Here is a 21974-nt window from a genome sequence, read left to right as displayed (position 1 = left end):
ATATTTTTGAATAAATCAGCGCGCAAGAAGCCGAAATATGCCTTGCACTCCAGTGTTTTCAGAGGATTTGGGATCCCATTAGCGCACATGAGTGGCAGAAAATAAAACGCAAAATATCAACCAAATTTACCAGTGAGTTGATAAGGATATGCCAGTTTTGAGGAGGATGAGGATTCTCAGAATGCGGATCCAGGATGATGAAATGCATAACCATATTTTACGGTTGAAATCATCTAATTTGACCCTGCGTTCAGAATGACAATGGATAATTTCCCACAAGGCGAGTGTCTTGAAAAAACATTTTGAATCATAACCCTTCCTTTGTCCCGATGGTCCTAATACACTGTCATATTCTGCCACCACACATAGATACATCACTTCATCTGATGGTCGTATTGACGAAAGTCAACTTGAGCAACACAATTTCCTAATCATGTTCTTATTTTGTCGACGTCATCCGTTGATTATTGATCGCTGTGTACTGCTCGTCAGCCAATCCCCGTCGAATCTCCAATTTTGCACACACACATACACGCCAGCAGGACTTTTCCCCGCCACACTGTTGAACTCTTGACGCACTCACCATTATCTCTGCCGCCCGTGTCGGGGAGCTTTCATCCCCACCAGTCACGCCAGCGCTCGGAGGGAGAGTTTCATTGAGAACGTGTGGGCGATAGACAAGCGGAATAGAGGTGCGGTGCGCGGCAAAGTCTATAAAAGCACGTCCAACCGACAGCCAAGAGACACTCTGTGAGATTTTTGCTGTGAACTCACTCCTAGTGCAGCCCCGACGTTCTGGCCCTCTTTTTGTTGTTCACACAAGTCTTGGAGTGGTGGAGCCAAATCCGCAGTTTCATTGAGTGAAGTCGAAACCCCCAGAAAGTGGTGCACATAACAATTATTGGACATAGAGTGCAGTGTTGAGTTGACTTTGCGGGCATCAGTGAATTGAAGGCTTCCCGTCCTCGGATTACAATCAGGCCTGATTAGAGGTGAGAATCGCATTGATTTATGGTTAATTGCTTTCTGATTTGGGCACGTTTCGCACCATAAATCGATAGAGCTACGCAACAAAACCTGTTGAAAATAGGTCATATTGGATTTTATGACCTAGATTTCATTTATAGATTTCCAGTGAAACATTCCTACCATTTCCACTCGTCATATTATCGTCAATATCAGGATTTAACAGTGCATTTTTCTTTCGTATCAATTGGCAGATATTAAATCGAAGTCATGAATCGCATCACTGTCGGATTCGGTGTGCTGGTGACAATGCTCCTCCTCACAGAGGCCTATCCAATATTTGGGACGAAGCGCTACCATCGCGCCAGCAGTATTCCACTGCAGCTCAGTCCCATTCCCATCTACACAGCTGTGCCCCAGTATTACGACTACAGTCCCTACGAGGCGCAGTACCAGGCCTTCGGACTCCCCATCTACCATGGAGAGTACAAGCCTACGCAGTACTACTACGCCCAGGGTCCGAGCTACAGCTACTACGACGACCGCGGCGACGACACACCCAATCCCATGGACCATCTGCACGAGGAAATGCTCCAGGAGGAGGAGCGAGACCGCTTCCACGAGAACAGCCTGCCCATCGGCCAGGAGACATGGTATGCCGAACCAGCTGGCCGACAAGACTCCCTTGCGAATGCCAATGCGGCCTTCCTCAGGAACCTGATCGCCTACAATCGCCAGATAAATGCAGCGGCAGATCAACCAGAGGAGGGCGAATTTGAGGAGTACAGCGAATTCAGCGATGGCGGTGGATATTTCGATTCTCCACAGATGGAAACGTACAATTACAATCCCTACGAAGCCTCACAGAGGCAGAATGCGCGAGAAGATGAGGATGACGACGTGCAGGAGCTGAAGCATCTGGCTTACGAAAAGGAACACAGTAATCCTCAGACGACCATCCACAAGTCTGCTCCTAAACACCAGCCAGCTGTTCAAGACACTTGGAATCGTGGAAATGACGCATCATTCCATCAGTACGAGCCCGATCCTGAGTACGACGATGAATGGATAAATTGGGACAGCAAGAGAAGCGTTCAGGATGGTTCTATCCTTGCGTTCAGCGACAGGAAACCCTCAAATCTGGTGCCCAAGCACAAGGAGGAAGCTTCAACGGTGACACCAGCTGTTACGGTGAAAGCCAAGGAAGTCAAGGGAAATGGCCAGAAGGAAGTGGTTCTACCGCGACCAGCAACTCCGGTCCACCAGCCATTCACTGCGTCCGCCATGAAGTTCCTGCAGCAGCAAGGAGATGTGGCGGCCAAGGAGGAGCCGAAGGATGCTGAGAAGCGCACCACTGGCAAAGGGAAGCAGTCGGTGTACGACACCATCAAGCATCTAATCGCCATGGAGCACAGTCTAGAAGAGGTGAGTCGATATCACTATACCACCCCCGCCCCTCGCCCCCGGGCTGTTCCATGATGCGTGGCATCTGGTGGGCCAGCAGAGTGTGAGATGGTCCCTCTAGCCATCTCACTTTCGTTTCATTCACAAAATTGCGAGCACTCCTCGCCACCCTCCAGGAGAGCCCATTATTTTAGGCCCAAGGAGGCGCCGCTCTGCTGGCTCAATTTGACTTGTGGCGTCATTGGATTTATTTTTGCCACCACCCACCACCCATAAGCGCCCCATTCAGCACCGAAGTCGTGGTGAGAGGCGCTATTTTTAGCTCAGCATATCTGTGTGAATGGAGGCAGACCTCTTATAATTTTACCACTTTTTCGCTCCTCAACTATACATACACCTCCGTTCACACCCTTTGCATACTGAAGGAATTGTATTTCACCCTTTCTTTCTCTCTCTCTCTCTCTCTTTTCTCTATAATTTACCCAACTCTGGCATAAGCAGAATGCCCAGAAGGAGCAGCAACAGCTGAATCGGTTGAAAAAGCGATTTGTCACAAATGAAGAAGGCCTCGTGCAACAGTTGGATGGCCTAAAGAGAATGGCATCGTAAGGAAATCAACCCCGAAGTACCCTCACCGACAGGTAACAGCCATATATTTCCATCTGCACAACCTATCCTTAGTATTAACTCAGAAAGCAGATCACAACCCACAAAGAACGGAGATCTTGTTTCCAAACCCTCTCTAGATGACCATCTAACAATTTGTTCAACATATAGAGCAGATCTTTTGACTTAAGACTGATTATTTTTAACAAAAAAAAATAAAAAAAGAAACGATGAGAAAATTAAACAACTAAAAAGAATTTAATGAACGTTGAGAAAATAGCCAAATTTTAAGAAGAAAAAAAAAATGAAAAAGTCTTTCGTGCGAACACATCTTTGCCAGTCTTTCAAATTCGGTTCAATCTGTCGCTCTCGACGGCAGTCACTCTTTTCTACGTACACTTATATAATACGAGCTTTAAAGATAATAATAACAAGAATAAAATCTAACGTTAGGGGAGTTGTTGTGTTGCAAGTTTGGAGAGTTTCCCACTAATTGAGATGACAGCTGGTTGATTTGAGGTGAGCTTTCTCAAAAGCTCCCCTTATATTTTCTTAGGATTTGACAAAGGCATGATTATGTGAGATTATCTAACTAAAAAAAAATAGGAGAAGTTATAAGGAACATTATGAAAAAAAAGACCCTTCCAAAGGCAGCTAGAGTTTCCTTGAATAAAATACTTATGAAGGACTATTAGAAGATGATAAAGTAACATTTGTATATAAAACTGAAAATGTGCATTGATACACTATAATAATAACGCTTTAAACATAAAGGATGAATAAACAGCATAACCATTAAGTCCAGTAATAAAAGTCATAGATAATAAACTATGCATTTTCGTCTAAATGATATATTGGGATCCGTTTTAAATATGCAACGTATGTATTATTTTTCAATATTGACACTTATTTTCGATTCACGGTAATCATATGGGCAGCGTTATTACTGTTGAACAAAACAAAAAGCTGAAGCATCAACTAAAGAGAAAAAAGGACTGTGTACATTGATAATAGTAAAATAGTCTTATAAAATATTCTCTTCTCAAGCACATGACGCCGTATCATGAGGTTTTACCATAAAATTTTATGATTGCTTTTATATTCACTATCTCTCTCAACTCAGTTCTCAAATTATACTTCATATTCTTCATGGAAAATGAATTATCTCAGTTTGATCTTCGAACATGTTTTAAAGTTAGACTTTATTTGAGAATTTTTACGGATTAGAGCGCAATTGTAGGAGTAGTTAAAATGTTTAGAAAAGGCTGTGCTATCGAGAGAAAGATATCTAATAACTTTTTACCCTTGATACGGTGATTTGGTACTTTGAGAATTGCTGTTCCTCTATTTTTGGGCTTAACAGTGTTTGAAGGAGAAATATTTAGAGGATATATTTGCTTAGTAACATTAATACAATACGACATGTTGAGTCAATAGCAGACAATTACAAAGAATATTGAATAGTGAGTGTTGTAACAATGCCTGGGCTTTTAGCAGACAACGCTTCTGACGGGAAGACAGTGTTTGAGGCTATAATAGTGGCATACAATAATTAACCAAAGTACACATTTTGACATAAATATACTATGCTAAATATGGGAAAGTATATTGTGAAAATAACTAGAGATTTGCGAGAGTGAATTATGTTTTAACCTACAAAATGTTTGCTCAAATCAACCCTGAGAAAAGCACTTTTCTCCGTATGCATATGCATTATATGTACACATATACAATATTGTCGAACCATTTAACGCTCGCAACAAGTGATTTATGCCAGACACTTTCTTTCTGCACATCCAAACGCTACTCTTTGTGAACCCTGCCAATTTGAGCAGATTCTCGAGTCGGAGCTCAAAAGGGAATTAAATATCTAGTTGTTCTTGCAGAAAAAAGTATATGCATACTAATGGCTTAGCTTTGCATACGAGTGGGTGGGAAAATTCAAAGAGAAAGAGCTTTCATGCGAATTTCATCAGGGCGCGACGGTGTTGTGAGAAAGGTGTGGAATATCACCCACCTTTCGGCACTCAATAACCCAAACTGGAAAAGTTCCTTTCGGGCTATTGTCCGCACGTGCACTGAGTCAAAGGTGAACTTCTCATGGCTCAGAGGTGGGCAAAAAAGGAATGGGAGTGAATTTAGGGACAAAAGACGTCAATACTGCTAACAAGTTGATTCCTATTCAAGCCAATTTTGGGCGCAATTACTTTTAATTAAACGCCCACAATACCAGTAAATTCCATTCTCGAAATACAACACCCGACAGGTAGGAATATTAAATATTTAGGCAGTCTGTGATTCCAAGCTTCAAGGACCTTCTTGCTTCGGGGGCTGGATTGGTATTTTTGTGAAGAAGACGCCGCCCAAAATAAATCATCGAGCAGTATTGAATGTCTCTTGTGGTCTGCGGGGTGTATTTTCGAGTATTTAACGTACCTTTAGAGAAAGACAACTAAGTAAACGAATATTTCTATACAAAATTATCATTATTTGATAGGTGGTTATCTAATATTTCTTTCCTCTTCCACTATAGGCGTAGGATATTAAGGATATTTTTTGTATGATGAGAGACAAGAGATTATATTTATAGATATTTGATACTAAAAGATTGTTTTTCCTCTTGAGCTTTTCTTTCTCACCCTCGATGGCCTCAGCAACAAAGCGATAACACACGAAATTTTACCATCTTTACCACAATACACTATGAAAATAAAACTGACGTTTTGATTTTATCATTCTGAAAGAAAAAAAATTGACTAATTGGCTCAACAATTGAGGAATTTCAGATGGAACCATTTTTCCTCAATTTTTCTGTTAATTTTTCAATGAAAACATTCATTTGAATTGGCAATTTCAACGTGGATTTAAAAAGAATTATGGTTTTTGAATTGAGGAGGATTGAAAAGTAAAATGAGAAGAAGCTGTTTTTGCACAAACTAAATGTTCTAATGAGGATTGAGAGGAAGGATCATGGAATTTGAAGTCAATAAAGAATTAAGTATAAAAACAATTTTCTCCACTATGGTTGACTTTAGTATAAATTTGAGGCTTCTGTACATATCCTTTTATAAGCTTATGGTTATTTGTAAATCAGTAACTGTAGTAAATATAATAATAATAATACCAGATGAGGAGAGACAGAAAGTGTGAGCAATTTGTGAGTAGTGGATGAGGAATTATGTGAGAGAAGAATTATATCAAAATTATGTAAATAAATATCAAAATATATTTTGATAAATTATGATGAACGACAACATTTTAGGGGAAAATTTAGACAGGAGATGAAAATAAAAGTAATATTTATCACCATAATTTAACTCCTGCCCCTTGAAAAGAAAAAAAAGGAAAAACAACCACAACATTCAGAGGATTATTTTTCTATCTTTTCCCTTTGGGCATTATCTGCATTTTTCACACAGTTCACCACTGTCATTTTTCACTTGATAGTCAAGAGAGCGAGACAGCGGAGATGAAAGTATACCCTCTTTATCCTTCCCTTGTTAGCTCCAAGGGAGATAAATTTGTGTTTGTTAGTTGAATAGAGAAAAGGTAACACACACAAAAAAAATAAAAAAATATATACTGAGGACAATGACTGATGTATAATACATATATATATATATTGTATGAAATATTATATATAGATAATATATATGAAAATGAATCAATAAAATGTATATGTTGAAAATATGATTATCTCTTCATATCCCAATGCAATTTGGCTCTGATTTTCCATATTTCTTCATGGTTGAAATTTAATTTGCCTAAAAGCCGCCCCAAAATGGACGCTCGACATTCTCACTTCCGCTCGTTGGTGCCTCTTCATCGGCCGAAGAAAGGGACTCAAACTCATCTCAATTTATTGAAATGAGAATTGAGTGCTGTGTTCAACACAAGACTGAAAAGTGTTGACTAAATATTGACCTAAGCTTTCGACATTGCAATTATCCGGGCGGCCCATAAAGGTGGGCTTCTGGGTGGGGGAGTGGTAAACATCTCTGGGTATTTCCAGGTGTCATCAATTCCTGCCATCGAACGCCCACTGAGCTATGGTAAGTGGATTTGTTTGTATGTATAGCAATACACAGATGAGCTTTCGAAGCACTTCATCCATTCGTCCTTCGGTCTCCTTACGTAACGTGCAAGAGGCCCCAATTGAAAGTGGAGCAAGAGGCAGTCTCGTGGAACTACCCGTGCTCGTGGCGTAGAAAAATTTGGGTCGCCGCTCAAATGAGGCCATCACCCGGCGAAACTCGAGACAAGTGCGCCACTTTCTCCAACCCGACCCGCTCTCCTGGACGTGTCACGACGGGAGATCATTAATCGAGAAGGCCAATCACAGCCAATTTGGCCGCACACACTCTCGGCGTGGTGGAAAATTGAGTTATGAGCAGTTAGATTGCACGCGGCGAACGACCTTTCACCACCTAATTCGCCTTTGTCCCACACTTAATTGAGCTTCCGAGAAGAGTCCTTTGGAGAGCTTTTTCCCAGCAGCGCTATTGCGTCTCTCCGCCTAAGCGTTTGAGGGAATAAAGGTTATCTGATATCATTAGTCGACAACATATAGCAAAATATCACTTCTCATCTAGTCTATTTTGAAAATAATCCCGGATACTTTCAAATACCTCCGCGACCTTTTTGCTCAAATACACTCAGAACATTCTCATGGCAAATTCAACGTACTATACTTAGCAACAAAGATAATGAGTCTCATAATTACACTCTCTTCCATTCAAATTATTTATTTATCACGAGAAGGTCCTTTCAAATTTTTCCAGGCCTCAGGCGAACATGAGTTCATGGTCGAGCCCACGCAGAATTGCTGCAATTTTCCCTGGGAAGGATGCGAAATTGAAAAGTTACCACGCGTCTCTGCTGCGGAGCGATATTTGTGGGATGTGGTAACAACGGTAACGACCTTTGACATTTACACACGCCACACCAAAGGCACGTCTCTTTGGAAGATACAGGGAAAAATTAGCCGAATTCTCACTCTCACAGCTCTGAGAATTGAGAGGAAAATTCCTCGCACAATTGCTCAACTTTTCCACCCGTTTATCACGAAAGCGTCTAATTGATTGATTTGACTTTTGTCCTTAGCATCTTGTTCCCGGAAAGCCGTCCGATGAAGTAATTTCTAAAGACACCCTTCTTGCTATCATGACAGACAATGAGATAATAAACACGAATTTATTATGATTATACCAATTACACCTAGAAAATGTCACTAAACATCATACTTTGCTAGTGAAAGCTTCCCGGAATTTCCGAATAAGTGCAACATTTCCTCTCCATAGACTCGCCTTGGCGCTTCCGATTCCACGAATCATAAACTAATGTGTGGTGAAATAAAATTAATTCTACTGAATGTGTGGACAATTATGTGTCGCTATTTATCACAGGGCATTAAAATACCAGGAAACTCCAGCATTATTTCAATTGCCATTGCACAACAGAGGGTGACACACTTCTAATGGACATATTATGGCGCAAAGTTCGCTGGAAAAGTAGGTGGAGATGCAAACAATCGATAATCTTCTGGAATTTCCAATTACAAGGAGCCTTTTTTCTCCCTCCATTTGTTGACACATCACTCAAGCCAAGCGAAGAACATTGCTTAATTTCGAGACAATCAAATGGCATTTATTGTGACTTCCATAAGAGCATTTTATGTTCAATGCTAGGGAACATTGGGAAAAGCCCAGAGAAAAGGTCATTTCTTATTATATTACATTAATAGGTTAATGAACCTCCATTTGCCATGACTTTTCCATCCTCCCGTTCAAGCATTCCGCAGAAGAAGCGTTTCTTCTGTGTCAACAAATCAATTGAAACGCAAACATCTTTGGCATGAACGAAAGCGGAAAAAGTCACCAAGAATATGTTTTGCAACCAAATAAGGGCCATTATTTGATTATTCTCTCAATTTTCTCTACCCAAACCGACTCAGTCTCACAGCATTCAATGTGAAGGGTTCACTCAGCCTGTCTCTTTTATTCGCAAATTTCCATCTTATTCGCTCTGTGAGAAATTTCTGACATTTGACCTTTGCAGATTTTCATGTTCGGGGAAAAAAAAATAATTCAAGTTCATTCATGAGACGAAATTTGGCAAGGGCTTCAAGGGAGAAATGCTTCAGTTACGCAGTTGTAAATTAAAAGTATTGTGGACAAAAGCAAAAGAGACAATAGCAAAAGAAATTGGAAAAGTGTTTGCATAAGTAAAACCGTTGTTTAGTCTCAACGCTTCTGATAAATTTAACATCATTTTTTTTTTTAAGTCTGGCATCAGAAACACTTTCACCGTCTGAACAGGACGTAAAATACAGGAAATGTGCAAACTTTTCCTAAGCACACAAATACGAATCTATTGTTGAGACCATTTTCAAAGGATTGGCCACTTAAAGCATCCTTGTAATTGGCGAGAGTTGCTTTGATATTAAGGGACAACTTTAGCGTGTTATCAATTTGTATTTTTGCTCTGTAATTTCCATTAGGAATAAATCTGTCTTGGCTATCCGTCGTATTTTCCTCATCTTACAGATCCCACTTTGAAGTGAGCCCAGCAAGATAATTTTCTTAGTTGAAAAGGAAACGAAAGCCCGAAGAAATAATCACTTGAAAATATACCTTTGAATAGAGTTTATGCTACGGTTATTTTACTAGAGAATTTTATAAGGTGTTAACTTCAAAGCTCGTAACTCGATATAAGAGTCGTGGAATATTCAAGGAATTATACTTACAAAGGCCGAGCCTTTAAGGACTCTTAGTCGCACTCCCGTCTTCTGATGTCCCGCGGCGAGAGGGTCAGGAGGCCACGCTAATGGCGTGCCGGATCGAAGAAGAATCGGTGTTGCTGTCTTGCGTCCGGGATGGGCGGAACTCTTGCAGACTTAGCGGCACCGCGACCCCCACCCGCACTTGGCACAGGACACGGGCCCCCGCCCGCGGAAGCTCTCCTGGCGGCAGCGCGACTGTGTCGCCACGGTTCCCCCGCACGAGCACGTGTTTGTGTGTCGCAGGGTCGCTGAACTTCCGCGCTGTTTGACGCGACTGCACGGACGCCGCCGCGCTTTTCTGCTAATTTCATCCGCCGGATGCCCCGAACTGGGTCACACTGCGCGACGGAAATGAGACTTTGCAAACTTGCAAGTGGAAATTCGATTTTCAATATGGGAACCTTTGCAATTATTATCAGCACTTAAACCGCTGTTTTCAAATCCACACGCTATATGCTTTATCGCCGAAGAGCATATGCTGCACGCATGCAATGCAGCAAACTTTGAAGAGTGCAGAAAATCGGAAAATCTAAGTATTTTCACAGTCTTATTAAGTAGAAAATTTCAATAGACAAAGGACATATTCAAATCTTCCGGAAACTTTGCAGTATTGGATAAATGTTCTCTAGACTCTCAGCAATTTCCTGTCTCGATTTCGCGCCCGTGAAGACAATCTTGCCATTTACGAATATCAACAGCACCACGCGAGGCTTCACCATCCTGTACACGAGTCCCGGGAAGAGTTCTGGCTCGTACGAGCTGAACTGCCCATGCATTTGATTGAGATTCTCCAGGCGAATCGGAAAGCGCAGATCCACAGTCGCCACGAGATTCTGCAACTTGAAGTCTGTGAATCTCACCGGAAAGCCTAGCTTTTGGATGATTCGGGCGAATTTGCGGGTGCCCAATTGCGATGCCACCTCTGTGCGGGCGCCCGTGCACACCATCTTACCGGATCGGAAGATCAGGGCTGTGCAGCGCGGCTCCCGGATTCGCATGACGATGCCGTGAAAGCGGGACGGATTGTACTCTGAATTTCTCGTCCGGGAGTTGATTTTCTGCAGGTCAAGTGTGCAATTCAAATTCACGGTGGACACGCAATTCCTGGAAAGGGCAAAAATAGGATAGAAAGTGGAAAATCCTGGGCAGTAAGTGAGAAACGCACTGAATCTTAATGGAATTTACAGCTTCCTGAGGTCCGGATGGAATAGGCGTTTGGGGCACCATGCTGAGTTGTGGGGGCAACATTGGCTGCAAGAAGAAGAGAGAGAATCCGTGAATCCAAGGATATATTCTGGGAAAACAGGAAGTTTCTGCAAGACTCACTTGGGGTCTGGAGATCTGACGTGGCGTCGCCGGACTGGACAGAAGCGCTCTCAGTGGGGACTCAGGAACTGGTGGACGCTCCATGGTGACTCAAAGTTCCCGGACAGTGCGTTAAATTAGTAAAATAAGTGGATAAACAACACGAACAGGTGAAAAGTCCTAACATGGAACTCTCAGTATTTCAATAGCCCGCAAATAGGCCGAAGTACACTGTAAAAAAATCAATGAAGTGAGAAAATGTCAGATTCTTTGGGTGCGCTTGTGCCTTCAATTGTCCTTAAATCTCCGTAATTCCGACGAAAAAGATTTGTAAAATGAAAGATTTGGTGATAGAGAACCTTTTTCCTGCATCTTGCCCAGATATATCAGAAAACATTGCTGCAGGAATGATTTTCCCAGATGTCCCTTGAAAGTGAGGTTAGTTCTCATGATATTTTATTTGTCTGATTTTATATGAAAATGGGTAAAATTGGGAAAAAAATTGGTAGTAATATAATTATTATTCTGTGATACTCATTTCAGAGTCAAGTCATCATCCACTTGGACATCGTATTGAGTTATCGGACGAATATTGCATTCTGGGAACAATAGAGAGTGTAACTGGATTTTTGGATTTGTGGAGAAGCAAAGAAATGCTCTTTATCATGGTATTCAGCAATCCATCAGCCGGTTTTCACATGGACTTTGGTTGACCTCCATCCGCACTCTGAGCTCCTTTATTCTCATCAGTCATGCAATCGTCCAGTTCTCTGTGAATCGTCCAACGAACAACAGGTCAGAAGACTTTCTCCTCAAATTCGGGGCTTCGCCGGCTAATTTTGTGGCTTTCCAGAATCTTTCCAGGTACTTTGCAACCCCGAGCCAGCAAGCTGAGAAGAGATGGATTCCCCTAAGCACATCCGCTGCAAGTCAGAGCGCCCCTTCGTGTTCCGGCTGGACCTGGACTGCGATGACATCCAGAACACCATGTCGATGCGCCACTTCCACTCCATCCTGGAGTGCATGCGGAAGCTGTCCGTCGACGATGAGTGCCGCTCCATCGTGATCTCGAGCTTGGGCAAGGATTTCTGCACGGGCGTGAATATAGACAACCTGGAGAGATTCAACAGCGAGCAGGCGCGCATCGAGGACATCGCGCGCCGCGGAAGATCTGTGGACGAGCGAGTATCGATCATCCAGCGCGCCTTCTCGGCCATCGAGAACTGCCCCAAGCCCGTGATTGCGGCCATTAACGGGGCGTGCGCGGGTCCCGGCATGGGGCTGATCTCAGCGTGCGACATTCGCTACTGCGACGCCGATTCCTGGTTCCAAGTCAAGGAACTCGAGCTGGGCATTGCCGCGGATTCGGGCACACTGCAGCGCCTGCCGAAGATTATGGGCAATGATAGCTTCACCCGTGAGATGTGCTACACCGCGCGTCGCGTGGACTCCGACGAGGCGCTCAAGTATGGCCTGGTGAGCCGCGTGTTCGACACCAGAACGCAGACGCTCAACTACGCCATGGACATGGCTGAGCGCATGGCACTCGTGAGTCCGGTGGGTCTGCAGAACTGCAAGAAGTCCATCGTCTTCTCGCAGCACCACTCCACTCAGGATGGCCTGGATCATATCGTAAGTCCGCATCTCTTGTCGCTGCTGCAGCAGCTTCTCTCACTGCTCTTTTTGCCTCTTTTCCAGCGCGAAATCAATTGCCTGGCACGTCAGTGCGAGGACTTCCACATCTCCATGGGCCCGGCCATCACGGGAGCCGAGAGGCCCAACTACGCCAAGTACTGAGCAGCTCCGCCCCATTTCCAAGGCATATGCAATTCAGGGTGAGTGGTTTTTGTGAATAAATTTTCTATGGCAACAAGTGATGAATTACTTTTCCCGTTTTTCGCTTTTTGCTGGAACTTTTTGATGAGGTTTTCGATTTGTCCAGATTTCACACTTTTTTTAAGGAGCTGTTGGTGTATAAATGAAACGATCAAGCTATGGATTTCTTCTTCAGTTGAAATTGTTTTTTTAATATAGGCAAAGAATGAATCTTGGCTGAGAAAAGTGAATTGATTGAATGAAAACTCTCCAGCATTGCTAAGTAATTAATACTTTGATTGAGTAGAACTTTTCATGATACTTTCCATGCTTTTAATTCAATTGTCGGTCTCGAAAGTCTTCCGTCTTCGAAGGAGTAGAACAGAAAGTACGACTCTTGATGCAAGTGAAGAGAAATATCGTCATATTTATCCTTCTGTTTGCGCTGAAAATCAAGTGGGTGAAGCTCCGAAATGTGGCTTCTTTCAAATTAACAAAAGCACTCAGGAGACATGATGCACGTTCTTGTTGGTAAAGTACTTTTGCCACTTTTGCATACAAAATGCGGTACTTTGAACTCTTATGCTGGATGAGCAGAAGGATTTATTCTCGCTCTTCTTCGCTCACGTCCGTCTTAATCGCAATTTACGGGTGGTCTCAGTGCGACAAACGCAGCGCAGGAAGTGACATGAAGTTGTGACCCTGTTTTGGTATAAATGGAACTTTTATAATTATCCCTCGTGCTTGCACCGAGGATTACTAATAATCTCCACGAGATAAACACTTCACAACTCCGGTAGTATTAGTTTCAATATGTGACGAAGAGCGAAATTAACCAAACTGGTATTCATTTTCCTGTGTTTTTTTTCTGAGTTTTGTGACATAGAGAGATGATTGAAAAGGAATAACTAAAAGGAAAACCACATGAAAGTGCTTTGAAAGTGTGAACAGCGGTTTAATTTGTAATTCCTCGCAAGCTCGACACACAACACTCTGGCAAGTGGGGCAATAAAGGGACTGAAGGGTTAATTCCACAGTGCAACTTGCGCATCTTCCAATTCTGGGATCTTCAGCTGAGGAAGTCCATTTGGCCGGGCTTCGCCTAATCTGGCCGGAGAGTCGCAACTTTTATCTCTTGACCCTCTTGCGCTCCGGTGAGTTGCGGTGCTATTCCGTAATTCCACCTGCATTTGCCTGAGCACATTGTCGGGGTGGCGATTAAAAGTTTCCTTGCGGAGCGTGGGTGTTTATGCTGTGTACTCAGAGTAATTGAGTCCAGGGTGTGCCTCCTTGCCGACACACAAGATACAATGTTTACCAGGTGTAAATCACACGTGCAGGACAATTGAAAAAGGCATTACTCGGGCACACAGACGGGCCCCGGTGGGGCGGCTGTGAGTAGTGTGGGTGGGTGTGAATTCTTAGATTAATGCGAAGCCATTTGCATGGTTCTGCTGCGACAGCATGTGGGGCGTGTGTTGAGCTTTCGAATATTCAAATATGGACATGGTGTGATTGCGAGAGAGCTCCGAAATGCTTATCAGTGGCTGTAAAGTTGTAAGCAAGTGCTGGAAGACATGCAAAATTTGCCGTTTCGAGGAATGGTTCAAATTTGAATTCCTCGTGTCACATTTAAATGAATTTATTATTGCCTTGGTACATTCGTTGAAGCAATTGTGCAGATTCTCGTCCATACAAAAAGGGGGTGGACTTCTCTGGAGCTCTTCAATTGTTCTCTGATTGCGTGAGACAAATATGCGGCCAGACTGAGGACACATTCGTGAAAGGATGGACAATTTAAAGCGATTCATGCTACAATAATGGCGATTAACTGGTAATTTCAAGGAACACACACACACACACAAGTTCATTTCACTTCATTTGGGAATGACTTGGAAGGAGCCCAAGAAGATATCAAGACTGAGATTGTGTTTCTTCTTGCAGAAATTCCTTTATTAATTGACCAATTCGAATATGATCCACTTGTCATGAAGTTTATTATACTAAGGCGCCTGGCGTGGAAAACATTCTGAAGTTAAATTGCGAGATGATCCTGCAAATTTGTGGCAATATTTTCTTTTTGGCGTCCTTCCAGCCCAACCCACTTGGCCACTTTAAAGTTAGAAGAAGCAGAGAAACGAAACATGCCAACACTTTAATTTCAAACTGAGATTTGAGTTTGAGCAATTTTTTTTTCTCGGGTGTTCCAATTACAAAGTCTCACGGCAGTGAAATTATCGAAGTAATTTCTGCCATATAAATATCCTTGGAGCAAATAATAAAGCCTCTTTATATCAAGATGAGGCCGAGGAAAATCGTGGAAACTTTGATGGTTCAAAATTGGCTTAATCTTTTTTATTCAATTTACGTGACTGCAACTATTTTACATATCGTACGAGTATTAACTGTACGTGATGTGAAACACGAGATGACTTCCTCTCCCTCCATAATAGATAAGAGTTTTAACAGTGTTTGTGGATTTCTTTTCCCAACGCCATGGCAAGAAGGCGGAAAAAGCTTCCGCACTGTTGTCGAGCACTTCCGCATTGATTCGTGAGAAGAGAGATTTGCTGTGAATTTCAACCGAACGGAATTATGTATGATTTCTGTGGGTGAGAAAAACGGAAAATTAATATGCCATTGTAAAATTTTTCATTGGGATTTTCTTCACCGCGTGCGAGAGAAAGAGAGCGAGCAATCGAGCGAGGGGGCGAGGAAATTCCATAGAAGGGGTGGCGGAGGAAATCTCACAAATTGCGCGGTGAAAGGGAAATTCTCGGGTGAGAAAATTGGTATGTATTCGCTGGGAGGTCGAAATAGTAAATTGAACACGTTTTTGCGAAATGTTGTAAAAAAGGCCCTTAATAAAATTCTTTCACATTATATTTTCTCACCACTTTTCTCCCACTCAGTGCATGGCGTAGGATTGTGAAATCGATATGGAATCCCGAGGAAAAATGCTGCTAGACAGAGAAATTATTGAGGAAAATAGAGGACGACAATGTAGAAGCGGTACTCAGTGTCGATGTGAGAGACTGTGAAGCGATCCTTTTCATGCCCAGATATTGCCAGAAAGACGTGGAAAGTGCCTGAGTATCGGTCAATTTCCCTCCTGCATTGAGAGATCCTCCCACAAAATCCCACACCATCTCAGATTTGTCTGTGAAATTGGCAATGAATGCTTGGAGTGAAAAATGATTTTCGTCGGAAAAACAATTGTGACGGGTGTTTTTCACAGAGAGTCTGAAAATTGGAAAGTGCCATATTCGTGCACCTTCCACTTCAATTATGCATATTGTGAGGAACTCCTCTGAAACGTGGAAGACAAAGGTATATGTTATATTGCTAGTTCCATTTATTGTTCCAAGTGTACACTTCAATTACGGTCTGAGTGGTGGAAAAAAAAGCAACGGATGGCTATAAATTTACAATCGTGAATTGTGTACTGCAACAATACTGCGTTAATAGAGAATTGGAACAAAAGAGCTGTTATTTCGTGTAATTTATAAATCAAGACATTGATTGGATTTGTGCAGCAGATAGAGACTATCAAAATAATATGATCAGACATGAAATGCAATTTCATGCACATTCGCTAAATTCTCTTAATTTTCAATATTTCCAAAAAAACAAGATGCGGTCCTCGTCCCTGCATATGCATAGATATGCATTTTCGTCTACTCTGTGTCTCTGTAATGAGAACTATAAATAATAGATGTGGCTGAGCGTAAGGGATTTATTGAAGACACGAGAAGCATGAACTCCGGAAATAGCACATTGTTCGTGTTTCATGCAATCCGAGACTGTGTTGGAAAACATCATGAAATTCGGTGAAAACAGTTGCAAATTGAGAAGGCAAGTAATATGAGTATGTTTAATTATTTCCAATTAAACGGCAGAAATTCACATTGCATCCCTTTCCCTTTGGCATGTCCTGCGGAGAAAATACCCATCAGACTATGGCATTCGGGTTGGATTGTAATTCCACTTTAATTTCTCAAAGCAATTTCGTGTTGATGCGAGGGCGAGGAAAAAGCTTCGCAAGGGCAGAAAAAATCATATTCATATCAATTTTTTTTTCTCTGAAACTCACCCGTCGCCTCCACCGCAATAGTCTCGTGTATACGGCAGAACGGCCGTACTATGCGAGAAGTTCAAAGCAAATATGTGTTCTGTGATAATGACTTTTCATAAACACAACATATCGTGTTGATGAAACATTAAACAACAAATTTTATTAGACTTTTAGCACGAAAGTCGCTATCATAGCAGAGAAATGTAACGAATATGAATATAGAGTGGAAAAGCGACGTGGATAAAAAATCAAGGCGGCTTTTTTCTGCATTTGCCACTGAATATGTGTGTGTGTGAGTGAGGAAAATGGGGAGGAAATGAGAGATGAAAAAGTTATGCATGCAATTTTCCAGTAAATTAATGTCGATGTAACGGCATTGATATTCCTAAGGCTGTCAAGGAGTAAACACACTCATTTGAGGTGAATAAGCATTTGGGCGTAACCGACGATGGCAATTTGTGCAGGGGAAAATGTCATTTTTGTGCAAATGCAATGAGAAACCATTTCCTATGAAGTTTATTTGGTGAATTGTCCACATATTAGAGATACATACATGTAGAGAGAGAGCGCTTTTTCGCCTCGAAAGGCATTCCGGTTTGTCGGAATGTTTGGGGCAAATGGGAAAAGAGAGCAGCAAATATTCACATTGAATACAAAAGTCTTTGATATATTTGTACTCGGCAAGGTCTGACATGGCACATAAGTCAACTGCAAAACCAAATTTAATAGCAATACACAAATGCAAATGAGATTTTTTCATGCAAACCCACACACATTTCCATGCCCCGAGCCAAAAGCTCTCGCTTTCTCTTGCTTTGTGTTTTATTTTCCACCCCACAAAAATGCCTCAAATCGATATATGGCAAGTGTGTCAAAGGGCCTGGAAACAATATAATGTCTTCGCTTGAGTGTCTGTTTTGCTGATGAGAAATTGAATTGGCTGTGAGTGCATTAATCAATCAATTTGAGTGGGTAATTGGGGATGCTATGTCTTCCCCTAATTAAACCCGATATGCCTTGATACACAAAGTAATGCTTGAATGTGAGCTTCAGCAAATGGAATATATACATTTTGTGAATTTGCAGAATTCTATTCGACTTTAGTGAGAAAATAGTCAATCCTGAGGAGGATTAACGGCGGGGTATTTTCTAAAAACTAACAATTCATACTCTTCCTTTGTTGACTCCAAATTGAAAAGCTCCCATCCGGAAAGCTCATTTCAACAATAGTCGAGGTTATCCGCGTGCAAATGCAACAATTGAAATAGCTGAAAGGACCAGAATAGAGCGAAGCATTTAGCAACAGTTTACAGAGCACGACTAGTTCTAAGTAAAAACAATCCGAGAGATTATTACTCTTCCTCCCTCGGCTATTACACAGTCTTGAATGCCAGTGCCAGAGAGACTTTAAGCTGTATTAAAGCAATATAGTCTTTCGATATGTGTCTGGATGGGGGGAGACATTGGCAATAGGAGGAAAATCTTATTGCCAAAAGCTTTTACTTTTTGGTGCCTTGTTAAAAAGGGTAGAAATAAGTGAAATAATATGAAGCATGAATAAAGCGCTGGGATGATGCCATTGTCTCTGGGAGTAAGTGCATGTTTGGCAGCATTCTGTGACATGGAATATAGCCTTTAATCAGAGAATTGCTCCCCGGGACCATTCCTTTGATGTCAGCAATATCATTCTGTGCTGTCATTGAGGTACAATGCCTTGCACAATGTAAGTAATTTAGATAAACATAGAGACTAATTCTAACTACACTCAGAGCAATTATGTTATTGGGAATGTGGGTGGCTTTTGAGGCAAAGTGAATAAATTATACAAGTTCGAAGTGAAAAATATCCGTGAACCACATTACATTGTCAGGAACATTGAAAAGTTCACCATGTCATAAATTATATCCTTTTAATCTATATAACAAGAGGAAAAGTCTCACATTGAGGATGAATGTGGACGTGGAAAACACAGTGCGGGGCACAACAACCAAACAGTTGACCGGGAATAAATGAGCGGAATTCCCGAGAAAGTTTAACCATTTATTTAAAAAATATAACTTGGGGTGTATTATTCACTTGTGCGCTGAGAGAAATAATCCACCTTTTTGTGTGGCCCTTAATGATGTAATATGTAAAGTCGTATTATTCACGAAAGTGACAAAGACAGAACAGCCAAGAGAGACTTGCTATTTTTTTGCCACTCTGATTTTTTGATTGTTTGCTCTCTGGCTGTGGTTGAGACAAAAAGGGAATGGATATTCAGGAAAATAATACTTCCGCTTTCTGTCATGGCTTTTGCTGTGGAGCAAACGGAAATACGTCAAGTTCACTTTATCACAGAATTTACCGAGAGAGACGTTGTGCGGTATAGAAATGTATAACGAAATGACAGGAGGTCGATGAGAAATGGCTTTAATTTTATATAATTACTTTAACATATGATATTGATAGAAGCAACATTCGCAACAAGATTGATTTTGCAATATTTCTGCCTCTAGCAAAAAGAATTCTTTGCCACTCATTTGTGTTGCATAATTTATAGAAAAACAACCAAATAAATGATGGGATCGGCTTGAAATTTTCATCATTATACTCCCACTGCTTGGCAACAAGAAACCGATTTAGGGATTGAGTCTGACTTGTTAATCAGGTTGGTTTTTGCGCTCAAAAATATACAGCTCGCTTACCCTCTTTTTATGCACACTCATTTTTTTATAGGGTGTGTGCCGCTAAAACAAATAATGGAATGGATTACGTAAAAGGTATAATCGAAAGCGGAGGAAGTGAGTGAATGTCACGAGAGAATTGGACATAACAATCCCATTAGATTTTTCACTGAAAGGGTGTTAAAAATTTGATGGCATTCCAGTGATTAAGGATAATTTTTTTTTTTGATAAAAAAAAACATTTTTAAAATTATTTCATTTACTAGGTTCCCAATTGGATATTCATTTTTTATTTTGTAGGACTTTTCCGGGAAAGCTGACAAATAAAATAAGGGATATGTGAGAGAATAATGACTATTCACACAACTCGGTACATCTACTGTGTTTATTTGGTCCTTAAACTTTCCTTTTACGGCTGTATAAACGCGTGTAGGACGGAGAAAATTGTCTCTTCTGTCCATTGGGGGCATAAATTATTCTCTGTTTCTTGTACTCCTGTTTTTTTGCTCAATTTCAATTTACTGCGGAACGTAGTAGAGCAAATTCTTATACGCTCAATACTATAAACTTCCCCTTGAGTAACAGCAAGCACATCGACTCCTGATTGAGTATTTGGCAGACATGACCATTGTTTGTGCTTATGACAAGGCTGCAGCGGCTGTTCATTTAAAGGACAAGAGTTTCATGTCAAGTTTATTCCACTGCAATAGTCTTATGCATAGCGTTATTGTCTCTTGCGTCATTCAGTTGCAGAAGCTTTTCGTCTGATTGTCAATTGCATCGTGAAGATGCATCGAATGGAGTTAAAGACAAAGGCAACACATATATTGTTCAAGTTCGTAGCGCAAGTTTCATAACTCAAATAGGCAAATGCGAATGGACGAGACAGTATAAAATTTGGAGTGTAGGGAGAAAAAGTTAGAAGAATAAGGAAGAGTGTATTATTCTTTCGAAAGAGACATCCTTCGCAATGTGCAATCTTCTTATGACAGAGAGAACAAAGTTCAACTTTCGCTGCGCGATGGAGATGGAATGGAATCACAGCTACAATGAGGATACCTTAAACCTGAGAGGGCAGAAAGTTCTTGCATGTGTGTGCCTTTTTCGTGCGCCACCCACTCGAGTTTTATGACTGCAAACTTTACTTTTTCCACTCAAAGTTAAATTGAAACACTTTCAAGAGTAACGTGTAAATAGTGTGGAGGCACTTCAATGGAGACATAAAATTATGACACTATCGAGAGAACATAAGATAGTGCATGCAATCAATAAAGCACGGCATTTGCCGTACAATTGGAAAACTCCAATTAAAGTGGGAAAACGTGGAGATGTATTGAAGTGTGAAGAAGTGGATGTCGTCTAGTGAGATTTTATTTATCCAATGGTTCAAGTTCAACACCGTCACGACATTTTTATTCTGTTTTTATCTGGAAGAGAGAAGCATTCGTGTGATAATGTAATTTGATTGTGAGGTGAGACGTCTGCTCGCCAATATGTAATCCATACAAATTGTCCCATATTTTCAGCGCTTATTTGACCATAACCCTCAGCATGGCGTGCCCTGAGCTGCTGGCAATTCCCCATTCAAGGCCCCATCGTAAATAATATCCACTCCACTTGGCACAAACACACAAGACACCCGATGTAACATTGAAACTTGGAAATTCAAGTGCCCACCCCTTCGACACTGTTGAACAAATTAATGTTTGTTTCTTTGGATAATGGCCCCAACTATAATACTTGGTGTGACCTTCGAACCGCATTGGGACTATCTTGAGGTACTTGAGGTTACCATAGAGGGCCAATGATTGGAAAACCCTCTTGCTGCAAATATACTTGAGGGGGGTGAAAATTTCGAGTGGTCTATCAGAGATAGCGTGGGAAAATCGGGCGTCTTTCGCCACATTTTACTGACAGACGATGATATTCCCTCTTTATTGCACTATTAGCTACCTTTTTGTTGAAGTGGACAGAGAGAAAGGGAGGATAAGATGGGTTTATTGTAACATTCTGATCATCCCAACTCTTCGCTCGTCTGCCAAGAATTGCGGAGATCCCTATTGAGAGTGACAACATGACATGCTCATACACGTGTACACATTGTGCCAAAGAAGTTCTCGTATTCCAAGCACAATACCGTGTTGTTGTACATTCACAAGTAATTGAAATTTTATTGATGCTACTCTTCGTGCTAGAAGTGAGGCCTGAATTATGAAATGATTGCCGCAATCTCCTCATGAATATATTGAGTTTACATCAGGCCAAGGATTCACAGCAATTCACCTTTTTACATTTCATTAAACATGCCTTTCGCTCCTCCTCTTCACGATAATAAAAGAAGAAATTCCTCACCATA

General features: G+C 41.4%; 3 protein-coding genes across 4 annotated transcripts; 2 read left to right on the top strand and 1 right to left on the bottom strand.

The window, feature by feature from the left end:
* The first annotated feature begins 747 nt into the window (after positions 1-747).
* Positions 748-3238, top strand: LOC132259493 (uncharacterized). Its single transcript, XM_059757154.1, has 3 exons — positions 748-992; positions 1221-2391; positions 2872-3238. Exons 2-3 carry the CDS (start codon positions 1237-1239, stop codon positions 2977-2979), a joined length of 1263 nt encoding a protein of 420 aa, XP_059613137.1. The 5' UTR covers positions 748-992; positions 1221-1236; the 3' UTR covers positions 2980-3238.
* Positions 3239-10285: 7047 nt separating this feature from the next.
* LOC132260332 (TBP-related factor) lies at positions 10286-11279 on the bottom strand. 2 transcript variants are annotated; one of them, XM_059758377.1, is made up of 3 exons: positions 11084-11279; positions 10923-11008; positions 10286-10861 (listed from the first exon to the last, which is right to left on the bottom strand). In XM_059758377.1, the coding sequence occupies exons 1-3, from the start codon at positions 11165-11167 to the stop codon at positions 10342-10344; spliced, it is 690 nt and encodes a 229-aa protein (XP_059614360.1). In that variant the 5' UTR covers positions 11168-11279; the 3' UTR covers positions 10286-10341. The 2 variants fall into 2 exon arrangements, with proteins under 2 accessions (XP_059614360.1, XP_059614359.1); XM_059758376.1 differs by having other exon boundaries at positions 10923-11279.
* A 450-nt stretch (positions 11280-11729) lies between these two features.
* LOC132260331 (delta(3,5)-Delta(2,4)-dienoyl-CoA isomerase, mitochondrial) lies at positions 11730-12935 on the top strand. Its single transcript, XM_059758375.1, has 3 exons — positions 11730-11857; positions 11916-12694; positions 12761-12935. The coding sequence occupies exons 2-3, from the start codon at positions 11963-11965 to the stop codon at positions 12857-12859; spliced, it is 831 nt and encodes a 276-aa protein (XP_059614358.1). The 5' UTR covers positions 11730-11857; positions 11916-11962; the 3' UTR covers positions 12860-12935.
* The last annotated feature ends 9039 nt before the right edge of the window (positions 12936-21974 follow it).

This window comes from Phlebotomus argentipes, unplaced genomic scaffold, assembly GCF_947086385.1.
Source record: "Phlebotomus argentipes unplaced genomic scaffold, Phlebotomus argentipes genome assembly scaffold_18, whole genome shotgun sequence".
NCBI lineage: Eukaryota > Metazoa > Arthropoda > Insecta > Diptera > Psychodidae > Phlebotomus > Phlebotomus argentipes.
The sequence above is the reverse complement of the archived record's forward strand: the minus strand, read 5'-3'. Positions and strand labels throughout refer to the sequence as shown.

Coding starts and splice junctions, on each gene's coding strand:
- LOC132259493 (XM_059757154.1), top strand. CDS start 1,237: ATGAATCGCATCACTGTCGGATTCGGTGTGCTGGTGACAATGCTCCTC. Junction 2,392..2,871: donor TGGAGCACAGTCTAGAAGAG/GTGAGTCGATAT, acceptor TGGCATAAGCAG/AATGCCCAGAAGGAGCAGCA.
- LOC132260332 (XM_059758376.1), bottom strand. CDS start 11,167: ATGGAGCGTCCACCAGTTCCTGAGTCCCCACTGAGAGCGCTTCTGTCC. Junction 10,862..10,922: donor GTAAATTCCATTAAGATTCA/GTGCGTTTCTCA, acceptor TGCCCTTTCCAG/GAATTGCGTGTCCACCGTGA.
- LOC132260331 (XM_059758375.1), top strand. CDS start 11,963: ATGGATTCCCCTAAGCACATCCGCTGCAAGTCAGAGCGCCCCTTCGTG. Junction 12,695..12,760: donor AGGATGGCCTGGATCATATC/GTAAGTCCGCAT, acceptor CCTCTTTTCCAG/CGCGAAATCAATTGCCTGGC.